The sequence below is a fragment of the Glandiceps talaboti genome, chromosome 21, assembly GCF_964340395.1.
Source record: "Glandiceps talaboti chromosome 21, keGlaTala1.1, whole genome shotgun sequence".
Taxonomy (NCBI): domain Eukaryota; kingdom Metazoa; phylum Hemichordata; class Enteropneusta; family Spengelidae; genus Glandiceps; species Glandiceps talaboti.
The window spans coordinates 693,509-712,769 of NC_135569.1; the positions used below are offsets into that span (position 1 = coordinate 693,509).

Below are 19,261 nucleotides of genomic sequence, written 5' to 3' on the forward strand. Positions count from 1 at the left end.
CGCAGTGTGGGGCAGAATCATTCATTACTGTTGTGTACTTTGAAAATTACCCTTTCATTTTTTGAGCAAAGCCTAGTCATTTTGATGTGTTATGCAAGCCATTTAAAGCAAAAAATAATCTGATTGGAAATGAGAAACCAAACAACAGTAGATAAGGTGTTGGTGTTTACCAGAATATTCAGGTACCACCTGAAAAATTGGATAAAAGTTTTAGTCTTTTTTCCAAAATTTTGATCTCTTGTAACTATTTTGCTGAAAAACTTTTTCTTAACAACAATTCAGTTGACATATTTAAGCTTATCATCAAAGTATCTTATCAACTGGACAGTTCATTTTCAAATAAATGCCCTGCAAAGTGAAAGATGTGTGTGTAGCTGCTATCCAGGCCAGTCAGTCTCTGAGCGTGTGTACCTTTAAAGTCAAAATAATTCAATTTTTCACTTCCTTGTATTTTAGGTGCTGGTCCACCAATTCAGGTGATAGTTGATGAACCTACATCTATACAGGTAGCTGAAGGAGAAAATATAAGAATTGTCTGCAGAGCTATAAGTCAGGTATGTGTTTGATAATATGTCATCCATGTTGAAATGTAACAAACGAAATGTAAATTGCTGTAGGTTTATCCCAGACAAGTTTGGCCACTGGGTGCGCTGTTCCGAAACCATGTGTGTAGTAACAATAGTAGACTTACCACAAAAATACAAAGTTTGTAAAGATTACAAAAACAAGGGATTGTATAGTTTGGCCACTAGGTGTGCTGTTCCGAAACCATATGTGTAGTAACTATAGTAGACTGACCACAAAAATACAAAGTTTGTAACGATTACAAAAACAAAGGATTTTATAGTTTGGCCACTAGGAGTGCTGTTTGGCAGCCCCAAGTGTAGTAATAGTATGTATGATGAGATGGTATTAGAGCAAGAACAAAAATTTGAATGTGAAAATTACAAAAAAACAAAAGATTATATAGTTTGGTCTCTAGGAGTGCTGTTTGGCAGCCCAGATGTAGTATGATAGTATTAGAGAGATTAAAAACATAAAATAGGCAAAAAATGTAATTCTTTTTTCAATTTTAGGTGACATATACGACAGTGTGGACTAAGGAAGGTGGCAGTCTACCAGCTGGTTCTACTGATTTCATGGGTATCCTAACCATTCCAAATATCAAAACTGCAGATAGTGGTACCTACACATGTACTGGCTCCAACCAGTTTGCTATGGATGTAGGAACAGCACAAGTTAATGTACTTGGAGGTAAGAAAATAGAACTTCAACATAGTGTGGGACACAGAAATAACAAGTTTTTTGTTGTGTTGTTCAAGAAAACTCCAACTTATTCTCAGTTAACGTCAAGAAAAAAATCAGAGATCAAGGACAAAGGTTAAAATAGAGGTCAAAATGATATCAGTGCAGAAGGATTTCACAAGCCTCTTTCTGCCAAACAAATCAAAACAAGAAGTATGAATGTGAACATATGTTTTGATTCACGTGTTTTTATGTACAGTTATTGCATGTTTCATAAAAATATGCATTCTACATTATACAGGTATACAGGTATAATTCTGATTTTAGGCCTTATTTAGGCCTCTGATATCAGATCATGGTTAATTAAAGTCTTATCAGTGCGTATGCTTGCATAGTCTTCAATTTAAATTTCATTTGCACGTCCTTCCCAGTGTCTATCTAAACGTCTCTCAAAAGTATATACATTTGGTGCATCAACCACATGATTGGAAAGACTGTTCCAGTGGTTTATACTTCTATGTATGGCGGGCCAAATCAGAAGAACAAATGGGAATGTGAACTCATCATGTATATTTATCTAAAGTTTATTATTTGGAAATTTCACAAAAAATAGGGGTGAGTATGGCTGACCAAGTCAGACTGAGAATTGTGAATATGAACACCTGTACTGTGTTATATCTACAGTGACACTAGTTGAACCTACAGCCAGGATAGAACCCAGATTCCAGGAAGTCATTGAAGGTGAACAGGTGGTATTTACCTGTATAGTGACTGGATTCCCACCACCCACAGTGACATGGACAGGTGGAAAGGGTGGTGTACTCAACCCAAGTCATACTGTCATTAATGGAGTCCTAACGATTCCTGAAGTTGACAGATCTGATGAAGCTGAATATCATTGTGAAGCTACCAATAGTGAGGGTACTGCTAAAGTTAGAACAGTTCTCTATGTCAAAGGTAAGTTGGGGTTAGGGTTTTCACAACTCCCCCCCCCCCCCCCCCCCCATTGGTACTGTTAAAGTTAGAACGGTTCTCTATGTCAAAGGTAAGTTGGGGCTAGAGTTTTCACAACTCCTCCCCTCCCCCACCCCCGAATGTGAACACCTCTAATGCTTTATATTACTCATGATAGAGCCCAGATTCCATGTATAAAGTAAAAGAATGTATTTTTGGCTTAAACAATTTTCCATCAAACTTTAGTCAGCATGAAAATGTAATAACTTTCTCTGGAAAATTCTGGGTAACTACTAATAGATAATAAAGGTAGATTTCTTTCATTTCATGGAAATAACCAGATTATTGAAAAACAAAATATTTGTATGGTTTTGCCACTAGAGTTGCTATTCAAAAGTTATATCATGGTCTAGTTATAGAAAGATAAAAGGTTTGTATTATTTTTCCACTAGAGGTGTTATTTAATTGAAATAACTAGATTATTGGAAAAACAAAAGATATGTATAGTTTGGCCACTAGGGGTACTATTAAATTGAAATAAGTAGATAAACTCACTAAAGTATTATGGTTTCAATTACAATATGATTAAGATTTGTTTTAATTTGTCTATTTTCAGCATCAGATAAACCAAAAGTAACAATTAGCCCTCCAGACTTGACGATTGGTATTGGAGACCAGGCTGTATTTCTCTGTACTGCCACTGGCAATCCTCAACCTACTGTAGCCTGGACTAAAATGAATGAACCTTTGCCTGCAGATGCCAGAGAACAGAATGGTTATCTAATCATACCAAGGGTGGGTAGGATTTCAGTTATGCTATTGTTTGGTTATTTGTAAAAAAATATTTCTGTTGTTTGGCCACTAGAGGTGCTGTTCAAAATTATGTCATTGTCTGGTTACTGGAAAGACAAAAGATTTGTAAAGTTTGGCCACTAGAGGTGTTCTTTGTGTTTATTTGTTCACCAGTAATAAAACAACATGCTGATCACAGTGTGTCAACTTCTACAAGTGTTATAAATACAGTAATAGTAGAATGGTTTAGTCTGTGGGAGACCTGTACAGTATTTTATCTATGTAGACACAGTATGCAAATTTCCAGGCACTCTCTTGATGACAGACTGATTTCTATATCCTGAACACACCACCATCAGCCATTTATGTGTTGTACTACATGCAACAAATTAGTTTTAGTTTGTGTCTATCTAAGCTTGTGAAAGTCAAAGATGTCATTGTCGCAAAGTGTGTTGGTAAAAGGTAAAATGTAAAGTGATATTATTGTCATGACTTTCAGGTAACTGAAGAGGATGCTGGTAGTTATTTGTGTAAAGCTACCAATGATCTGGACATTGGGGAAGGTGTTGCCATTCTGACTGTCAGGACACGTGAGTTACAGCCCATTTTAAGTTGCCGTTCACTGGCTCTGTTTGATGTACCTACACAGAAACCAATAGGAAACTGTACATACTATAGTTAAGATGATTGAATGAATACAGTTTCTTGTGACATTTTGTCTAAGTGAAATGAACTAAATTTCCAACATGCAGACATCAAATACAGATGTGTAAACATTGGTGTCCACATGTCTGCTTCTAGTTGCAGTAAGTTTAAATGATTTATTTCATAATAGACAAAGTGTAGCAAGACATTGCAATCTTGCTATCTTAGAGTAGAACATACAGTTTGATGAAAGCTCATCTGTGCAATTTTGGTGCAATACATTAAACTTAAACATACAGTTTGTTATTGGTTTCTGTGTGGTTCTATCAAAACAGAGACAGTGTATGATAACTTGAAGCTGACTGCATCACAGTACAACAGTTTTCGAAGGGGAATAGACCTGCAGGAAATAAAGGCATTTTCTTAAACTTTTTGAAGTCATTTTCATGATTTTATGTCACTATTTGTGATTGCTGAGAATATTGAGTTGAAACTTGTTCTTCATGCATTGTTGCAGAATCCAATATGGCTGCCGAATACTGTGTTAATTTTATGAGAAAATAAAAAAATGTCTCTCAGTTTCATTGAAAACAAGACAGTGAATCTCAATTTCTTTTTTGACATTTTATAAGAACTGTGTACATACTTTTGTGGAGTAATTTTTGAAGACATTTTAAAAATGTTGATTTTCAGGGTATTTTCAGGGTTCAGGGAAATTAGTCTCCAAGATGCATTCTTACCTGAATTCTGTTAATTTTCTCAACAGAAACCATAGTACGGCCTACCATTGTAATGGAACCCGAAAGACAAAGTATACCACAGGGTGGTACTGCCGTCATACGATGTGTCGTGGCTGGTGATCCAGCACCATCAGTCACCTGGAGTAGAGCTCGTGGTGAACTTGCTCCAAATCATCAGGTATGAAGTTAACATTTACTACAATTATGTCTAACTCACAAAACAAGTGCAGCCTTGGTGGGTGGGGGTGGGGGGGTGGGGGATGGGGGGTCGGTGGGGGGAATGATTACTCACACAGAGCTCACAGGTGTTTCTGGGACTGGGTGACAACAGGACAGACTGTGAACTGACTGGGAAAGCCTTACATTTCCACAGTGACAGGATTGCAAGCATGCAACTTAGCCCTGTCGTGTAGTCCCAAACCTGAATGGAAATCTGTAGAAGCAATGCAATGTGTATTTCTCTCTATGTCTATATAGAAAAGGTGCCAGGAGGAATTCCCAACAAAAGATATACACAATTATTCACTTGTTACACATTAAATGGATAAATAGTGGAATTTTATATTTTCATGCAAAAATAGTGATTGAAACTATAGAATGGAATGGTCCACTGAACAGATAGACAGATTAGACAGAACATGAAGTTTTGAAAGGTGTTTGAAAATGTAGAGAATCTGGAGCAGATTTCTTTGAAATCACAAAAAATCATAAATTTATGGACTTTGTCCCTTTAATCACCAAGAACCATAAATTTACAGATCGCCCTTTAACCTGTAAAAATGGATCTATTTTCTTGTATATACAGATATTGGACAATGTTCTGCGTATAGTACAAGCACAAAGTGATGACAGTGATACATATTTCTGTACAGCTCAAAATATTGGTGGCTCTGTAACTCAATCAGCAGTAGTTGAAATTGAAGGTAAGTACTACTATGGAAAGCAAGCTATCGGTAAACTAGGATTGATACACTATTGTTGATATAGTACTATGGAAATCAGGCCATTGGCAATCTAGGATAGACGTGAACTAAAACCAACTTAGAGTAATGACTTGTGACAGACAGGGATGATTGCTTACTCACACAAACTCCCAATGGTTCTGTGTATTGCTGTTTTGGGGTGACCATGGGGACTGACTGGAAAAGCCTTGGTAGTTCCACAGGTGTCATATGTTGTAGCCCTAGTAACCTTGGTTACCCAAACTCACATCATTGGGGCTACATTCACCTAGTAAGAGTCTAGGGCATTACTTTGCTGCCTGTTATAAGAAGCAAGATGGCCTCTGTCGAGATCTGTGACGGTCACTAATTGGATAAAAATGATTCAGAATTTTCATTTTCATCAACTGTATATATTGAACATAAATCATGGTATAAATATTTTGAAAAGCATCTTTGTTTGAAGATTAATCAAAATAATCTATTCTTAGCAAGAGTTGCTACTATCTGCTTTTACTACAGAGGTCATATTGTGAGTTAGCCTCTCCACACTGTCATCTTGTAACAATCACTGATGTTGTAATGCCCCAGACTCTCTGTGGGGAGCAGAGTGTGTGGGTAACCCGAGACTACAGCTCAGGGTATTACTCCTGAATAAAGTGTGGACTTACTGCGTAAACTATGACATGTAGTTAGCATGTAACATAGAATGGAAGTCTGTAGAATTGCAGTGATGTCTCTTTGTGTATATATTTGTATAAAAAAATTGTTGGGAATATTATAATTTCACACATTTTCAGTTCAAAGATTGTGACCAATGTTGGTATGATTTCCTTTGCAGTGGTTCTTCCATGTACCAGGGATCCATGTGAAAACAATGCCCAGTGTATTAACCAGATTGGTGGTTACATCTGTCTGTGTGGTGATGGATATACTGGTAGTAATTGTGAGACAGAATTAGCAGGTAAAACTTGATTTAGCAATACACCATATTCTGGTTAGAGGAAAGGGGCAATACCATGAATACAAAAATTCATTCATGCCAAGGACTTTAAAGGATTGGAATGCTTTACCAAACTCTGTTGTAATAAGGAAATCACCAGAACAGTTTAAGTCTGCATTGTCATCACTCCATGAACCGTGTGACTAAATCAACAAAGTGTGCAAACCCCCTGGAGGATTTCTAGTATCCAAACAGATACAGATACAGATAGGTACAGGTACAGGTACGGGTACAGGTACAGGTACAGGTACAGATACATGTACAAAATAGGGAGGAGGGGGGCATATTAATTATATTCATCTCCACAACCTACAACACTAATATGCTGCCTAGTGGTAAAACCAGTATACACACAGATGAACTTCTATTTGAAAATAATAATATTTGAATAATTTTGTCTCTTGCAGAAATAAAAGATTGTGCTAGTGACGTGTGTCAGAATGGTGCCACTTGCTTTGATCAGCGAGATGGCTATATCTGTGCTTGTACAGAAGGATGGACGGGACAGGATTGTGATGAAGGTACAGCCTAGCTAAATAGAAAAAATAAAGTGTTGAGACTTTAATGTTTTAACAGAACTTTATCAACCAAATAGTGTAAAAACTATTAAAACTTTTTTTCAATATGAGAAAAGTTTCTTTAGAAGTTTGTTGATATCAGTAATTAGCACTCTATTGATACATATATTTCCCTTCTCAGATGTACTAGAATGTGTCAGTGACCCATGCCAAAATGGTGCCAGCTGTATTGAACAAGAAAATGCCTATGCTTGTCAGTGTGTGTTAGGATGGACAGGAGTTCATTGTGAAGAAGGTACAGTAATTGCTTTACAATCTCATCTTTCTGTTTTAGTGAAGTCTGTTTTCTGAGATGAAGACCATCTTTTACTACCAAACCAGAAAGATAATAAATAATAGATATTGTTTTGTTTGTCTCAGTTCTTCGTAATCAGGAGCCACCAACTATTGTAATAGTCCCTACATCAGATCTTGTTGTTGGTGTTGGTGAAGAAGTTCAGTTTACCTGTGTTGTAACTAGGGGTTACCCACCACCTCAACTGACATGGTCCAGAGCTGCTAACTTACAGTTTACAGACAGAACTGAGGTAGGGATAGTTTCTTATTTCACTGTACATTATCGCTATTCAAAGAAATATTACCTGTAATAAGGTGATTCCACTGGCTACCACAATCGTGTATAGTATGTTGAAGTACAACCAGTAACATACAAGCATTGACAAGTGGAACTTGTTACAAACAGGGAAAGTAAACAACTGGATTTAATAACACTTGGTACACCATGTTGGAACAGCAGAGAGAGAGACAAGTATTACATTCCATTATTCAACAAAAAGTTTTATGGCTTTTTTAACATTATAACTCACATTTACAAACAAGTTTTCAGTTCCTCTGGCATTTCATGTACTCAGAAAGAGACCATAAAGTGTTCTTAATGTTATACTAGTCTTTACTGTTCCAACATGCTATGCAGTTTCTGGCAATAAAGTTATTATTGTTAAAGTTATTATTACTCTCAAAGCTAAATTCATTTCCATTGCATATTTTCATGATATCTGACTCTTCCAGTTATTTGAGGACGGTACAATCAGTTTGACATCTGTGACTACATCTGAACAAGGCACTTACATCTGTACAGCACAGAACTCAGCTGGGTCAGTGCAAGCCACAGCAAGACTTAGAGTACAAGGTATAGACTATTACCATCATTAGGGTGGACTAAAACCATCCAATTTTATACATATATCCATTGATAGATTAAAAGTCAACTTATCACAATAATAGTTTTAGTTTGTTTCTGTCTTAGTTTGTTAAAAGTGATCTCACTAGTCTACAAGGATGACAAGTAAGCTATTAAAAAAGCTAACACGGCCACTAACTCAAAACTTGTTCCAATGTATTGATATAAGCTATGAACTGACATTGATGTAATTACACTCACAGTAGAGTGGTGTCTTTGATAGGAAGTTTTTAGCTCAATCAATGTTTTCACCGTCCTGATTACAGGGTGATTATATCCACATAACAAAGGCACCATTATCACCCATTTGTACCACATGCAATAACAATAGTTTTAATTCACGTCTATCTTAGTTTACTGATAGCATGCTTTCCATAGTAGTATATCAACAATAATTTTAATTCACGTCTATCTTAATGTACTGATAGCATGCTTTCCAAAGTAGTATATCAACAATAGTTTTAGTTCACGTCTATCTTAGTTTACTGATAGCATGCTTTCCAAAGTAGTATATCAACAATAGTTTTAGTTCACGTCTATCTTAGTTTACTGATAGCATGCTTTCCACAGTAGTTACATATTAATACTGGGATTGTTTCACTCTCCTTCTGTTTCCAGGGTTACCTTCAGTTTCCATCAATCCATCTGGTGAACTGGAAGTAAAAGTAGGAGACCAAATATCCTTGGAATGTGTTGCTGAAGGCGATCCAATGCCATCTCTTACCTGGGAAAGGATGGGAAATGACAACATGCCAGAAAGTGTAGAAATTGTTCCTGACACGGAGAACTCTGGCAGCGTGGTTTTCAGGATCATGAGTGCTTCCATGGATGATTCTGGCATTTATGTATGCAGGGCTTCTAGTCCTGTCGGCCAAGTGGAAGATAGAATAGTTTTGAATGGTATGTTCAACCGCAGAGTGGTTGCCTACAGATGAAGTCTTTTGAACCACAGTCTTGGGCTCATTTGTTGTAGACTATAAATTTTGCATTTTGATTTACTGGCTAAAAGTAAAAACAGTGCTTTAATGCTTGGTTGGAAGTCTTATGGCAATGCATGATGGGTGATTTCACCTGCAAATTTTCAGTTATTTTACTGACATATCTGGGAAGTTTTGGTAAAAGTTGCTTGCTTATTTTAATTCACTATATTGTTTCTTTTCTAAACTTATCACATGAAATTACAAAGGTTTGGGAAAGTCTAAAATGTTTTGCTCACCAGGCGCAAAAAAATTGTAGAAGATAAAAACAGTTTAGAGATCGAGTTAAATATAAAACAAAATCTAACTAAATTAATAGAAAATGTTTTTAAATGTAGTATGTGTTACAGAAATAAACCATTTGATGTTAATTTGTTCATGTGATCTTAAACTTGTTCTCAGTTAAAAATCAAGATTAAAAATCAATGGTTGCTATACAAATATATTGAGAAAGACCAAAATCGTTATCCAAAATGGCTGCCAAAAAAGTGTGTTAAATCTATCAGGCTATGGCAAAATGGCTGATCAAAGATTTCAATGAAATGATAACGCAACCAAATTTCAGTAATGATTTGAAAAAGACAATAAACATTGTCAAACATTTAAATGGCAAGGTTTAGGTAGATTTTTTGGTTCATTTTGTACTTTGATTTGAAAACAAATTGATTCTTGAGGCACACTTGTGTTTGATTCAAATCAGTCACTAACAGTAAACAAATAAATTGGCAGACTTTTCTGTGTGGAAGAAAATGTTTTAGCTATCCCAAACTTTTGTAGTGTAACAATTAATCCATCTGACTAACAAAGCAACACTCCTTAAATATAAGATGTTTATAGTGAATTGGTTGATTATTATAAATTGTCAACAGTTAACTGTAAAACACTGCTGCCAAGAGTGATTATTGTTAAATATGAGTATTGATTGTGATAAACCACTGGTAGAAATATTATGAACACCTGTCTGATGCATTTGCAAAATGGAAATTTCTGATAGCCACCTAATGGCAGATGATGTAAAACTTTCTTGTTTCTATGGGTACAGTCATATAAAAAACACATTTGCAAAATGCAGTTGCATTGTATCGTTCCTTGTATATGAGTTTGTCTTAATATGCATATTGGAATTCTTTGCATAATGGTGTTCATTTGCATATTGGTGTTCATTTACATATTGCTGGTATTATCACAATCAATGCTATCTGAACATAATGCCTGCTTAATGCCAATGATTGAATTAGTATGTAATAGCAACAGTAAAGATAACGGTGCATGCTTTTAGAATACTTCTGACAAAAAAGAAGACAAGTCAGCTTTTTATTTGTCTTGCTGTTAAAACTTCTGCTGTAAAATAATGAACAATGAAATAAGTTTGGATGTAATGTCATGAGTTAAAGTTAACTCTAAAAAACAGGGCCAGGAGTTGTGTTCCAAAAGCCTTCTCTTAGAAGACCAGATCTTGCAGTTGTCCAAATCATTGAGAACCATTCAGGACTTGTAATGTTAAACTCCAAACATTGGTGTAGACTTGGCATGGATACATGGATGAATTTGTATCTTGTGTTCATTTACATATTGGTGTTCATTTACATATTGATGGTGAATACATTTTTTTTGTATGCAAAATGTGCAAACTGGTTACAATAATTTTGTCCAGAAGTTGATCATCACATTCATTGCAGTTTTAATTAAGCAGTTTCCAAATAAGCCAGATAATACCTATGAAATAAAAAACAAAACAAAGGAAGGCCACCCTCAACAAATTGTGTGTGAAAAAATGCAACAGTTTTCCAAGCCAAGTCCATACCTAATATCTCAGGATGAATTTGCCAACAGTGTTACTTGAAGTATTTTACAGACATTGCCAAGAAAGTCACTGGAAGGATAATCTTGTCTTTAGATTTCTGTTAAAGTGATACAATCTGTAACATTTTTTGCTTCCATGTTTTTTGTATGGGAATAGTCTTGTTTATATTCATACTCTTCAAAACTCTAGTGACTGGTAGTAGTGCTCTGATCAGGACTTTTGATAATAATATGAAAATGACATAATGATATAATTAATTAGTTACCAATAAATTACCCAAAACACAGTCTTAGTGTATTATGCATACTTAAAGACCTCTAGACTAGTGAGGTTTTGTCAACTCAGATAAGTGTCTATAGATGTTTCTCTTTGGATTATACACTAATTGAAGGTAAAAGTCTCCAACAAAATATTGAGCTTACGTTACAGATTGTATCACTTTACAAACCTCTAGACTGTCATGTGTTCTGCTGTCATTTCAGCACCTTGTAAAGTTCTTCAACCACTCTCATTTCTGTGTGTAAACATAGTCAATATGATAATTTTTGTGAATGCATGATTTTATAGTTTCACTTCCCCATTTTCACTGATTTATAGTCCTACTTCCCCTTTCCCCCATTTGAAATGCACCCCCTTGTCATTCTCAGTACCCCTTCCAAACATGAGTGCAATGTCCAAAAATCCATCCAGTAATACTGTTGGTGTTTTTATCTGAGACGTGTGTTATAAAGTTGTCAAATTAAATGTATGTATCAAGTTATTAGGGTTTGGTAAGTCCACTTCAGTTCACATGACATGTTAATACTAATCTTACACTCTTTCTGTCTCATTCTCTCTCATTCATTCATATACACATACTAAGCCAACATAGAACAGCTCTGGTAAGAACTGTATATCACTAGCAATACCATGTCTAAGCTTATACCTCAGATGGTATTTGTGGTAATTTCATATTATATAGACTAAGTGAAGGATAGGTACAGGAGAGTTTCAGTCCAGGAGGTGGAGTGTATTGGTACAAGTAGTCAGCCTTGATAGGGAACCTGCCCATATGCTTCCCATGCAAAACAAAAAACCCAATTTTTACCAAAAAAATCTATATCCCATTTTAGACTATATATTTTGGTAGGACTCTGATGGAACAGTAGCCAATGGCATACACATGTAGATGTACGGTACAGGAGACTTTCAGCTTGAGTTGTGTAGTATGTGGGTACATTGTGGGTACATGCTGTCAGCATAGATACAAAACTGCCCATATGCTTCCCATGCGAACGGAAAGAGAAACCAAAAAAAAAAGACCGCTGTTCGGTGCTGTTTCAACAATAATTTACTATCTTGTTTTCGATTCTATTTTGTTTGAAAGAGTTTACATAACTCTACACATACATACTCCAGAACATAATGCATGATGGGATGGAACCTAAATGTGATACATCTGTTTTGTCAGGCCAAGGAAGTGCTTTGTAAATAGCGATTCATGATAGCATGCCTATTATTTTTAGACCAAAAATATAGTATCAATGGACCCCATTTTAGACTCTTTCATCAGAAGTGTTTATATGCCATTTTAGAACATCATGCTAAAAATATATCTCAAAGGGCAGCTCACATCTAGAATGTTTTCTCTTGTAGATATGAATATATGACATAGTTTTACAGGTCTGTTTGTGTTGTGGCTTGTCTGTGTTTAGTACTGAAATACTCAAAACATATTTATTTTGTTTTAATTGTTTTCAAATTTTAGCACATATAGTTGCATCTTTATTTTCAATCCATTTGAATTAATATCTCATTGTTATGATTCTCTGTTTTTTTAACACTAACTGTAAATGTTCTAAACTGTGCAGTTATTGAAGATATAGAGTTTGGACCACCAGTTGTCAAACTAGTTCCAACAAGCCTGTCTGTCGTGGAAGGGGATCCAGCTCAGTTTGCATGTGATGTACCAGGTAAGAGTTATTGTGTTCAAATCAAATGAAAGTTACAGTAAAAGGATGATATGTTTGTTGCACAATAGAAGATAAAGCCCTTGGCAAGGCCAAAGAAAATTTGTGTTTGCTAATGTTGTTTACAGTGTCGCTCACATGGAGCAGTGACTGTATGCTCAACCATGGAGTAACACGATGTATAGGTAGATACCCTATACATTTATTTACAGCAACAGATATATTTTACCAGGCCTGTATTGTAATCAGGTACAAAATGATATGTTCGGTAAGTATACTGCAGGATTTAATATTTTAGGCGTGATTCTCAGTACATGAATTCTGCATGCCAAATTCTATCTTTAATAACTAAATATAAATGCTGCCAGGACACTAAATATCCAACCAAGGTTTCATTCCAACCTGTGTCCACTCTCTAAATTAGCTTTGCCATCTACAAATTTGTAAATCCTGATTGATGGAATGTTTTCATCCAGTGTGATTGGTTAATACCAGCAGTGTGGCTCTTCCAACTATTGTTACATCACCCACTTACTGTTGTGAATGTGTAGAAAAACATTGGTAATGTGGACATGTGTTTCCCATCTATGACAAAAAAACACAAAACCGTCATAAGACTGTATTAGAAAAAAACACTTGGATGGGGGGGGGGGGGGGGGGTTGAAAAACACCACTTGGATGGGGAGGGTCATTTTGGAAGTATTTGTCATTTTGGTTTTTTGCTTACATAAATCCTTAATAACTGTTAGTGTAATTTTGTCAAAATAAGTCAGATAATATGAGAATGTGATGTCATACTTCAGGTGCTGTTATAGATTTTACTATTGTGTGGAGAAGAACAAATGGACTAGAACTACCTTCCCAGCATTCTGTGCGCAATGGCGTACTTTACATACCATATGTGAGAGGTGATGACGCTGGGGAGTATATATGTCAGGGAATTAATGCATTTGGTTCAACTGAGGCGATAGCTCAACTTGTTGTACAAGGTAAGATTTGGCTATTTCAACTCATTTCTTACGTCTTCTTTACATGGTGTTGTTTTCAAATAAAATTGCTACTATTTTGTTGTGTTTGCACCTATCATCTACACAGAGACAACAAACACATGTTATCTCATTATCAGGTACATGTTATTTCCACAGTCAAAGGAAATCACCAAAAGGACTCCTTAGCTAGATGACTATTGCCCCAGTGCAAATTAAATATGAGTAGACATGCCTTGCTCCATGCAAGTTGAGGTCACTATTGGTTACTAGTTCATACCATGTGACATGGTCTCAGCCAATCACTGCAGGTTGTATGAAAATAATGTGTAAAAAATCCACACAACCATGTCACTGCTGTCACCCACTTGTGTAATGTGAGTACCACATACAACAACAATAGTTTTGGTTTGTGTTTCCAGAATAAAATCAAGTCATCTCATTTCTTTCTAATAAAACTTTTTCTCCTCTTTTCATGATATAGTTGCACCTGTGATTAGGGTTTCACCAAGCAGTATCACTGTGAAAGCTGGACAGGTATTGAAAGTGGAGTGTGTCGTTGAGGGCGGTAGTGAACCAGTGCAAGTTGAATGGTACAAGGTAATGTGTGCAGTACAGTCAGGCACTTGATTCCCAGTAATTTGCTGAAACAAACTAATTCATAAAGTTACATACTTTGCCACTTTGGAGGGGCTCAAGCTGACTTTATGTGCATTGTGGGTAATTTTTGCCGGATACTTAGAAAGTACTCACAGTTTTCTACTTACTTAAGCATACTTAATTGTCAATTGCAATTGACTGAACTCAAACCTGGTATTAAGATATGACTTGATGGTGTAATTTATCATATGTATCAAGGAAATACCTACAATGCAATTAACTGTTCTAACAATAAACAATAGTTTAAGACAACTGTAATATCATAGATGGTATGTATTGGCATTAATACTATAGTGTAATTGTACTCAAAGTGAAGTGTTTTCCCTCAAGTAAAAAAGTTATAAACTCAGTTTGTGTCACGTCAAAGAATTATGCACCGTAAAAAAAGATTGATTTAATCCAAAGCCAGTCATAGCAGAATTTGAAAAGTGTAATATTCACTGGTACTGTTGACATTTCAGGTCGAAGGTCAGTTACCTCTGACAGCATCTGATTCAGATGGTATCCTGCTCATTAACTCAGCAACTCCAGCTGATGCAGGGCCTTACAAATGTGTTGCTACCAACCCAGCTGGATCTAATGAAGCTGTTGTGTCTGTTTCTGTCAGAGGTAAGTCCACTCTCAAATAAACACTAACTTATTATTGAGCAGAATTATGTCTTTGATTAACAAAGTCATGATGTTAGTGATAGTGTGGGTGGCTTTGATTGCATTTGAAATTTCATCCCAGGACCTCACTGAGCTAGACTTAAAGAGAGATTCAAAGCAATGGATAGCCTCTAGACTAACACCCCCCATGGCATTGGGTCTTTTGGAGATACCAATAGTTATCTTAAAGTATTTGAAGTTAATGTTATGCTGTATTGTAGATCTACAGAGCAAGGAATCCTGACTGATCTTATCTGTTTGTTTGTTATCTAGTTCCTCCTACTGTAAAAGTAATTCCTGCAAAAGAAACAAGAGCTGAAGGAGGAGCAGTAGAATTCCAGTGTACAGCTTCTGGTACTCCAACACCAACTATTGAGTGGACAAAGGAGGATGGCAGACTTCCTCCACAACATGCAGTTCAGAATGGTCTCCTCAGGTAGACATCTTTACTTTCATATTTTCCACAACCATGTTTTTTAACACTTGTACATCGTACATCTACATGTACCTCTCTTGAAGTTGGTATACATTCAACTGTCCTGGACAACAGCTAGAATGTTTGACAAACAAAGGTTTAACTTGAAAAAAATGTACTGAATTATTGAGTCGTCTGTTCATTTCTAAGCCCCTCCCTGTGTCTTTAGTGAGTTGTAATTTCAGTCATCTTTTTCATTACAGTATAAGCAATGTCAGACAAAATGATGCCGGTAGATATGTCTGTACAGCCACAAACTCTGGTGGAACATCAACTGCCTTTGCTGTTCTTTCCATACAAGGTATAGTATTTTAGAACGCACTTTGATACACATAATGTAATAGCTGGATTTAAATATTCATATTAAACTCCTAAGTGCTTATTATCTTCAAATAAAACAATTGCGAATATTTATGTACTGTTTTTGAAATCTGTATATCTGCTGACTCCCATGATGCAATGCGTGTCCATAACAGGGACTCTGTATAGTGAATGAGAATTAAGTTTTTTAACTCAACATTTCATGGAAATCATGCAGGATGTGAAATAATGACATGACTCTCCAGAACCCAAAGTTTACACAAATGCAGTTTGTGTGGTGTTCCCTTTAACATGAACATTTTTTGCTGCTACCAGCTTTCCTTGTGAAACACAAGATTATAGTTCTTTATTTTTGTGTTTTGTTGGTTAACAGCACTACCTCAAGTCAGAATCAATGTTCGTACTAGAGTTCAAACTGTACCCATTGGTGACATGGTGACATTTGATTGCCAAGCAACTGGTGAGCCAAAACCAATTGTACGATGGGATAAGATGGATGGTGAACTCCCGTCCAATGTCATGATCCGTGGTGGTGTACTCACTTTAACTGATGTTCAAACAAGCTATGCTGGAACCTATACCTGTACTGCCACAAATTCAGCTGGTTCTGTAATGTCAATGATAGTCCTCTATGTTCAAGGTATGAGATTCTTTTGTTTTTATGTACGCCACCTGAAAACTTACTGTAAACATGATAGACTGTAGACATAAGAGTTATATCCCTCTTGAATTGAGACATCAAATTATGGTATGCTGTAACAGTACAAGTCGATTCCATTCAAATTTGTCACAATGGTGAGATTTCATTCAACTCTGGCACAAAGATGAAAGCATACAGGGGAAATATAAATGTTTGTTTGTTGTATCTATACAGCTGCACCACAAGTGACGATATCTCCCGAGACTCGTACTGTAGCTGTTGGTGCTCCTGCCACATTCACATGTTTGGCTACTGGGTCACCAACACCTGACATCTACTGGTACAAACTAAGAGGTGATCTACCACTTTCCCACACTGTAAGGAATGGTGTACTGACAATTCCACAGGTAGTTAGAGCTGATGCTGGTACTTACGTTTGTAGAGCATCTAACAGACAAGGAAGTAAAGAATCACTGACAATCCTTGGTGTAGGAGGTGAGTAGTCTTTCAATTTGCACTCTCTCAGCTTTGGAATGTTGTTTTTCTATTCGTCGTTTCACATGTTATTAATAAGTAATACTGAATAATACATGTTATTCAAACAATGTCTTTAAGTCAACTAAATGAATACTGCAATGACATAATTTTTGGATATGCTTTTATTTCCCGCAATGCACCATGCAAGATAGGTTTTCCAGTACATTGCCCACAATGCACCATTCAAGATGGCAGATTTACAAGTACACTACCCACATTTACACAGTGCCTAGTCTATACCTATACTTACAGGAGGTAGTAGTTAAAGAACACCAAAAGATAACTACCTAGAAACCAGACCTGTAGCCAGTATTTACTAAACTATCTCCAGTGCATTGTGAAATTAAAAGCCTCGATTAAAGTGAATCTCAACTTTTAGCTGATGTCACACCATCATCATCAGTATACCCCTGATGATGTTGACAAGACATTAGCGGGACTTTGGAATTCACTTCCAAGAAACTTTTTTGACTCTCAGAGTAGAAATTTTATGTATGAACCCAGAGTCTATGAACAACCATTCTAGTGTTGTTAGACTACAGTGTTTTATGTTGTAATTATTTTATTGTTTCAGAGATGGTTCCGTCCTTCATACAGAGTCCAGTGTCGTATATCAGTTACCCAGCTCTGACTAATGCTTACTTACAATTCCAGATTAAAATCTCATTTAAACCAGACAGTAGTGATGGTAAGTACCAAAACAACATTTAACATTTGTTTTTCTGAAACTGTCTGCACTATTGTACTTCAGTGTTTAGGATAGGATACTCTTCCTCATTTTAATTCTGACCCAAAGGTTTGATCCTGAAAATTCCTGGAAAAATTGATTCAGCAGTGAATGGGTACCATGACAACTATAGACTTTTCATGCAAACGACTCCCTAGGCCAAGGACATTTTCCACTACAGAGTAGGATCTTACCTACTCTACAATTATCATCTTTAACTTGAAAAGAATAATAACACATACAACCAGTTCTATTTTTTCTTTATCCTACATTAATTGACAAATGAAAATTTACCAAGCTATGAGGTGAAGAGGTAAAATGTGGGCTTATGCAAATGAGTAAACTTGTCTGCATATATATGGGATGGAAGCTGGAAGGAACTGTCTGCAAACATGCAGATATGGTGTTGCGAGGGTTAAAATCGTCAACCTAAGTTTTGCACCTCAGTAGTATTTTTTCCAGGAATTTTAATGATTTTCTGAGAAGTTTAGACCTTTGATGATATTAATTTAACATTAATAATGTTTAAAAGAATTGTACCTTTCTTTGCAGGTTTCATTATTTACAATGGACAAACATTAGGTCAGCTTAACCAAGCAGCTGGCGACTTCTTATCATTCGGCATGTCTGGTGGTTATGCAGAGTTACGTTACGACATGGGTTCTGGAGCTGCTATTATCCGTAGCGCTGAACCATTGGAGTTGGGACAATGGCACACTGTTGTTCTAGATCGTAACCGTAGACAAGGTTCTCTGACTGTTGATGGTGGTAACCCAGTCAGTGGTTCATCTCTTGGTGGATTCCAAGGACTGGATTTATCTGATTTACTGTTTCTTGGCGGTATGCCAGAAGAGGCTGTCGTATCGAAAGCTGCTGGATTCACCAAAGGATTTATTGGTAACATTTGTAAAAAATACATTGTTTTCATGTTTTTACAATTTATTGCATCAAAACTATGGTGGGAGTCTGTGTCTTCTACCAAGTCTGTTTGCTTCTTTGGATATACCAATAGAGGGCATACTCTTCAAACTGTCAAATTCACTCAAAAACATTTTGCTAAAAATTGTCACCGTACATTTCAGTTTTTTGCCATTCAAGTCCAATTACAGAACTACTGCACATAACTGTTTCCTCTTTTCTTCACTCATTTTTCCCTGCCTCCATTGAGATTTTTGAGTTGTTATATATTTAGGATTTTTGTCCCACAGGTTGTGTGAGTCGTCTTGAAATCAACGGTCTTCTTATTGATCTTGGTGGTAATGCCAAATCCGTCGTTGGCGTAAAGGACTGTCCAGTATGTCAGGAGAGACCTTGTCAGAATGGTGGAACTTGTAGGGAAGCTACCACGGAGTACGGATATCGTTGTCTATGTCGCACTGGGTACGCTGGCAGAACATGTGAAGATATTGGTGAACGGTGTTACCCAGGTAAGTACAACTGAATTGTGGGTAATGTTGAG

At 36.3% G+C, this 19,261-nt stretch overlaps 1 protein-coding gene across 3 annotated transcripts in view; it reads left to right on the plus strand.

Annotated features, from left to right (window-relative positions):
- The window catches only part of LOC144451584 (basement membrane-specific heparan sulfate proteoglycan core protein-like), a 140,007-nt gene that overhangs the window by 107,530 nt on the left and 13,216 nt on the right, over positions 1 to 19,261 (plus strand). For 2 of the 3 annotated variants that reach the window (XR_013482300.1, XM_078142472.1), the window contains exons 48-71: positions 457 to 554; positions 1,077 to 1,254; positions 1,930 to 2,202; positions 2,816 to 2,994; positions 3,491 to 3,581; positions 4,403 to 4,554; positions 5,182 to 5,299; positions 6,159 to 6,281; positions 6,728 to 6,841; positions 7,020 to 7,133; positions 7,259 to 7,425; positions 7,907 to 8,027; positions 8,697 to 8,978; positions 12,710 to 12,811; positions 13,612 to 13,797; positions 14,279 to 14,394; positions 14,916 to 15,063; positions 15,376 to 15,538; positions 15,781 to 15,878; positions 16,272 to 16,538; positions 16,773 to 17,033; positions 17,650 to 17,763; positions 18,355 to 18,699; positions 19,011 to 19,229. Coding sequence is in view for 2 of the 3 variants with exons in the window: in XM_078142472.1 (XP_077998598.1) it covers positions 457 to 554; positions 1,077 to 1,254; positions 1,930 to 2,202; positions 2,816 to 2,994; positions 3,491 to 3,581; positions 4,403 to 4,554; positions 5,182 to 5,299; positions 6,159 to 6,281; positions 6,728 to 6,841; positions 7,020 to 7,133; positions 7,259 to 7,425; positions 7,907 to 8,027; positions 8,697 to 8,978; positions 12,710 to 12,811; positions 13,612 to 13,797; positions 14,279 to 14,394; positions 14,916 to 15,063; positions 15,376 to 15,538; positions 15,781 to 15,878; positions 16,272 to 16,538; positions 16,773 to 17,033; positions 17,650 to 17,763; positions 18,355 to 18,699; positions 19,011 to 19,229 (4,029 nt within the window). In the remaining variant the exon portion in view is untranslated. Of the gene's footprint in view, positions 1 to 456; positions 555 to 1,076; positions 1,255 to 1,929; positions 2,203 to 2,815; positions 2,995 to 3,490; positions 3,603 to 4,402; positions 4,555 to 5,181; positions 5,300 to 6,158; positions 6,282 to 6,727; positions 6,842 to 7,019; positions 7,134 to 7,258; positions 7,426 to 7,906; positions 8,028 to 8,696; positions 8,979 to 12,709; positions 12,812 to 13,611; positions 13,798 to 14,278; positions 14,395 to 14,915; positions 15,064 to 15,375; positions 15,539 to 15,780; positions 15,879 to 16,271; positions 16,539 to 16,772; positions 17,034 to 17,649; positions 17,764 to 18,354; positions 18,700 to 19,010; positions 19,230 to 19,261 lie in introns of all 3 variants that reach the window. The other variant, XM_078142471.1, reaches the window with a different exon arrangement.